The sequence below is a fragment of the Neltuma alba genome, unplaced genomic scaffold (genome assembly GCF_004799145.2).
Source record: "Neltuma alba isolate B1F8T4 unplaced genomic scaffold, ASM479914v2 tig00011283_pilon, whole genome shotgun sequence".
Taxonomy (NCBI): Eukaryota; Viridiplantae; Streptophyta; class Magnoliopsida; order Fabales; family Fabaceae; genus Neltuma; species Neltuma alba.
Genome location: NW_021635992.1, coordinates 224,175 through 229,861, shown reverse-complemented (window position 1 = coordinate 229,861; position 5,687 = coordinate 224,175). Strand labels below are relative to the sequence as shown.

At 36.2% G+C, this 5,687-nt stretch overlaps 1 protein-coding gene across 1 annotated transcript; it reads right to left on the bottom strand.

The window, feature by feature from the left end:
* Window positions 1-2,643: 2,643 nt before the first annotated feature.
* On the bottom strand, window positions 2,644-5,474 carry LOC114711207 (auxin efflux carrier component 2). The gene is made up of 6 exons (XM_028895573.1): window positions 4,151-5,474; window positions 3,785-4,046; window positions 3,604-3,689; window positions 3,340-3,497; window positions 3,132-3,208; window positions 2,644-3,020 (listed from the first exon to the last, which is right to left on the bottom strand). Exons 1-6 carry the CDS (start codon window positions 5,403-5,405, stop codon window positions 2,954-2,956), a joined length of 1,905 nt encoding a protein of 634 aa, XP_028751406.1. The 5' UTR covers window positions 5,406-5,474; the 3' UTR covers window positions 2,644-2,953.
* Between the last annotated feature and the right edge of the window lie 213 nt (window positions 5,475-5,687).

Here is a 5,687-nt window from a genome sequence, read left to right as displayed (position 1 = left end):
TCATATATATATGTGATGTTGAATAGTTATATATCTTGAAGATTACATCATATATATATATATATGATGTTCAATAGTTATTTATTAACAATTAAGCACCTAATTAAAGGATAAGCATTTGGTTGTCACGCGTAATAATCCTGTGGGCTGGTGTCTGACTTTGGGTTTGGTAATGATAAAATATTTTGACAAAGTGTTTTATCGTGCTCCGATAGTGTGAGGATATACTTGAAGAGGCCCTTAAATATGGTCGTTTACAACATCAAGTTGACATTCTCAATTTTTGACTTGTAACAGTACATGCCTCGTATCCCAATTCATCATTAAAAAAGATTCATTTAATTTGATAGTACTCCTCCAGCCTAAGCTAGTTGGGATTTATATATGTTTAGTCTTAAATATACTCCTTGGTCCTTAATATAAGACATGTTTAACTAATTTGATTAGATTAAAAAAGTTAGGTAAATTAGTTAATTATAAAAAAATATGACATGTTTTTCCTAATACACTATAATCATCTTTTTTAATATCCCCCCTCCTTTTCCTACTTAATTATGATTGATGGAGTATCAATCAGGGTGATTTAGAAAAATTGATTAATATGATAAATAGGTTTTCTATTTAGGACCAAGATTAACTTAATAATTAAGTATTATATTAAGGACAGAAGGAGTACTATATTTCTGCTCTTAAATATAATATATAGTTTGTAGTATTTAGGACCGGAGGTAGTATCATTTTATTTTTTATATTTGTCATTTTTTAAATTAAATTCATGTATAATATAACATTATATTGTGGTGTTTTAAAGAAATCGAGTTATATTTATTATAATTAACTAATTTATAACTCTTTAATTTATCCAACTTAATTGTTGGGAGAAAAAAGGATGCAACTTAATTAAATACAGTTCTTATATTAACAATATGAAATAGTATTAACTATGCATTTTTTTACTGACCTTGTAGTGCTAAACTTTTTTCTTTTTCTTTTTTTTTTGGGTTGAGTCTAAGATATTCATTACCGGTAACAGTGATTAATTTCCTTCCACCGTAAACCTCTCAAATGGCCTTTACGTTAGAGATTAGACAATACTTTGTGTAAGGCCCGGCCCTCATGTGACCGTGAGAACATAAACCAGCATCTACAGATTTCAGTTAAGTAGGCCCATAAATGGACCAAGTTGGGTTTTGTAGATACTTATGGCCCTTCGTTCAGTCTACAAATTAACCCAACTTTAAGACCATAATGTGGTCCATTTAGCACTTGGCAAGATGTGGATATACATGCTCATCGCAATGTGAACCATTCAAATTGATTTTAAATAATTCAGATTAAATTTAAATTTTTCATATATTTTAATTTTTTTGTTTTAATAGATACTACCTCTGGTTCTAATTATGAGACCCCGTTTGTAAAGTACAAACGGGGTCTCATAATTAGAACCAGAGGTAGTACATAATTTAAAATAAATACAATCTTATAACTAACACTTTTGTAAAAAATAAATTTATCGTTACAAAAGTTATATATTAAAAATTTTAAATCTGAACTATTCATATTAAATTTTGAATGGTTTAAATTGCACTGTGATAATAAGCACATGATGCTCATCATTGTGATGAGCATCAAACGAGGACCAATAGATGAAATCTGTTACTTTTGTCCTTATTGAGGAGAGTTTTATATACTAGTATATTTTCTCTCTCACCCATTTCCTTTCTCTTCACTTTTACTGCAATTAATGGGGGATAAAAATAAAAATGAAGCATTAAAAGAGTATAAGTAACAAATAAAAAGAACCAAAAGTGTTCTCTACAAGTGATAAATAATAAGTAGCAGAGTGATATATACACACATGAAACAGATGTTAACCAATAGGATTCGAATCTTGCTGGTTTGGGAGGGTCACCCACCATACGGGCTTATGTAATACACAAATTGAATTTATGCATATATTTTTTGGCGTGAACAATCTATTTGCATTTAATATTACACACCTCAAGATTCTTCGTATATTATAGAGTGCGATCGAATTTATAACCTTTTATTTTACTTGACCAAACGTAAAAACACAAGCGAAATCCTTCGAACTATGAAAAAAATGAAACTAAAGGAACATTCGTGTAATAATTTTTTAGACTTTTTATCGTAAAATTCTAAAAGAGAATGGGATAATGGGTGAGCTGACATAATGTTTTTCTTGGCCAAAGAAGTGAACGTATATATTAGAACCACTTTTCTTCCTTTTCAATCTTTTTTTCTCTCTATATTTTATAAGAATTTTACCACTAATAATTTTTAAGAATTTAAACAGTGGAACCTTCCAACACCTAAAGTGAAATGGCAGCTGGGTAAAACCACATTAAGCTAACAAATAGAAGGGTTCTTAGAACTTTGTTTGGGGACTGCCTTTTAAAATATCCAATAGGCTATGGTTTAAAATTAATTACCATGCGAAAAAACACTATGAATCTTACTTTGCGCACTATATAAATATCAATGCGTGTGCATCACTGAATGAATATAGTGTGTGTGTGTGTGTGTGTCTTGATCCCGTATTTAATATAAAAGTCAACTTGATTTCCATAATTCAAATTCCGTACTTATATTAAAAATTAAAAAAAAAGGGAAAATGAAAAGAAGAGAAAAAGGCAATAATTTACCACATTGATATTTGTGTTACAAAGAAATAAAAATACTAACCCTCTTGAATGAATCTGAATCGTGCTTCATACGGTGTACCTAGCTAGCTAACTATCAAAACTAAAGAAATAAATAAATTGGACTGAGCAGGGCCTAAAAATATTTTAATTAACTTTTTGCTTCCTTCACAATTACAAATCCAATATCTTGAAAACTAATTCTCCCAGACTTGGCTTCACACACACTATTGATGTTGGGCAATTTTTGTGGATTTCCACTTGCCCAGGCATATATATGTATTAGTATGTTACAGTCCAAGAAGCACATAATAGAGTATTGTGATGGGCAATGCAATCAGCATTCCAAATATAACCCTGCAACATTATGCACAATTAACAAATTAAATCTCCATTATAGAATCATCACTTTGATAATTGCTAGCTTAATTATTATTTGTTATGATAATAATTACTACTAGTACTTACGCAGTGCTAAGAATATCGGGATGCAGATTGTATTCTTTAGCAAACACAAAGGGAACGATGCCCTGGGGAAGAGCAGCCTGAGAGGACGAAGAATAATTGATAATAATTAAACAAATGTTTATTTAACAAATCAATATAGATAAGAACTTTAATTAATTAATTCACTAAAACGGGTCGTGAATTAATTATTAATTTAATTATTACGTACCTGGACAATGGCGACGTGGAGAAGAACGCCACGAACACCAATGGCTATGGATGTGGCAGCAATCACTGCAGGACCAGTCAAGAACCTAACGACCATGGAAAATGCAGCCACAGACTTCCCACACGCTATGATCTTGGGTTGTAATGCCATGAACAGACCTGTTTAATTCACTTAAATTCATTTAATCTGATCATAATTAATTAAGGACCTTGTTGGCTTAAAAGATCGAAAAACAGAAAACAAAAGACGTTAAAATATGTATACCTAGACTGAACATGGCCATTCCTAGACCAGCGTCAGAAAGAATTGAAATGGAACCTTTTATAATGGTTGGCATTTGGATGTTGAATCTGCGTAATGAAACAGAGCCAAGGGTTTAATACACACGAGTAGTTATATGCAGATCTCATAAGGGTTATGGTTTGAAGTGTTGTTAGGGATATGCCTGAAGGAGATGAGGGACCAAGCGACACCGAAGAGACTGGAATAGGTATTAGGATTTCTGATGAGCTTCCTCCAAACCATGATGAGGATGAGCCTCGTCATCACACTCGCCGGCGGCATCTGTTGCTTCTTGTTCCCTTCTTCTTCTTCCATATCCACCTTCTTCGTCTGGCAACTGTACGGCGATTTGCTAACTCCTTCTTCTATCTCCCCCTCCCTCTCTCCGCTTCCTTTCCTTCCACTCTCTATCAGCTCCTGCATAGCTGCACCAACCAAGACATCAAATTATAACACCAACCTTTGTATGATGTTTCTGTTTTATTAATCCTACTCTCAGACCGCACAACTTAATTCGTATATATGTCACCTTTTGAGGCTGCAGTTTCGTGCGGGACAGCCTTGGAGGGATCGACGGTGGCAAATTCAGTAGAGGCGGCTGCTCTGTTAACTGCATGTCTCAGGTTTCCTTCAGAGACTGGGGATGCACTGGAGCTCCAAACAAACATGTGTAACTCCTTGTTCGGTGCACCACCGCTACCGTTGACAGCGCCGCCGCTTCCGCTGTCTTTCTTCTTCAGGCCGGCGGCAGTAGTACTGGCACTGGACCCGGCAAACATAGGGTTTGGAGGAGGGTATGAAGAAACCAATCCGCCATTGAAGAGCTCGCCGCTCATGCTCCTCCCTCCCCTTTTCTTCTGCATCTTCTGCATCTCCTCGTCGAAATTCGACGTCCTCGGCGTCGGTCCTTTGGACGACTGCAACGAGTACACATCCCCATAGCCATTGCTCTGAAAACTGTTGGTGTAGCCATGTTTGGGACTCGGAGCTTTACTGGCATTAAACATAGCGTAGAAATCTGTTTGATTAAAGCTTGAAGCTCTAGGAGTAGGCTCTCGCGACGACTGAACTGAATAGATCTCAACTCCAGTAAGATTAGACGCTCTCGGAGTCATCAAGTTGGACTTATTAAACGAAGAGATCATGGAAGAAGCAGCCGATCTTCGGACCAACACATGAAGCTTACCGTCGTCTCCTATCTCAGCATCGGCTTGAAGAGGTTCTCTACCGTTGAGCGAAACAACGTCGGAATCGACTCTAAAGGAAGTGATAGAACCAGCAGTCTCAGGAAACTGCTCCGATATCAAAAGCTTAGCTCCTCTGTATTCAAACATGAACAACATGAGAGTGTACCAAATAACGCTCTGTAGAACAACGATTTGAACCATGAGGCTGCCGGAGAAGTCTCCATACATGGCTTTAAGAAGAGGGATTCCCATGACGAGGGTGTTTGGGAGGGTGGACAGTGAGAAGAGTGTGATGCTCCAATCAAGGTTTCCTTGCTTAGTGAAGACATTCCAGAGAAAAAGAGCGCCTAAGATGACAACTTTTTGAAGAGAATCTGCGGCGATGAAACGGTAGTTCATGGCGTAAGGGTCGTTGGAGGAGATGAAATGGAAAGAGAGCAGAGGAACTGCAAAAACGGCGACGAATCGGTTGATGCCGGAGCACTGATCCGGCGTAAAGATTTTCCACCACCGAACCGAGCCATAAGCTAAGATCATAGCCACGTAGAGAGGCACTATAGCTGCAAAAACATCGTAGATATCCTTGCCGGTAATCATGGCTGATTATGGCAAGAACAGAAATAGATCGAGTTTGTGAGAGGAAGTTTTCGAGATTAAGCTGGAAAGAATGGAAACATGACTGAGAGAATAAAAAGGAAGAGGAACTAAAGAGATTAAAATTTTGGTCGATCCTGGTCTCTTATACATGTGTTTCTGCCAATTATTTTCAGATTAAAATACATGTCGAGGGTATCATGTAACTTCGCTGGGTTTTTCGTTTTACAAAGGAATTGAATACAGTTTTATTTGAAAAAAGAACACAATGAAGCTTTATATTTT

Coding starts and splice junctions, on each gene's coding strand:
- LOC114711207 (XM_028895573.1), bottom strand. CDS start 5,405: ATGATTACCGGCAAGGATATCTACGATGTTTTTGCAGCTATAGTGCCT. Junction 3,209..3,339: donor TCCACGTCGCCATTGTCCAG/GTACGTAATAAT, acceptor TCGTCCTCTCAG/GCTGCTCTTCCCCAGGGCAT. Junction 3,021..3,131: donor CCCGATATTCTTAGCACTGC/GTAAGTACTAGT, acceptor ATAATGTTGCAG/GGTTATATTTGGAATGCTGA.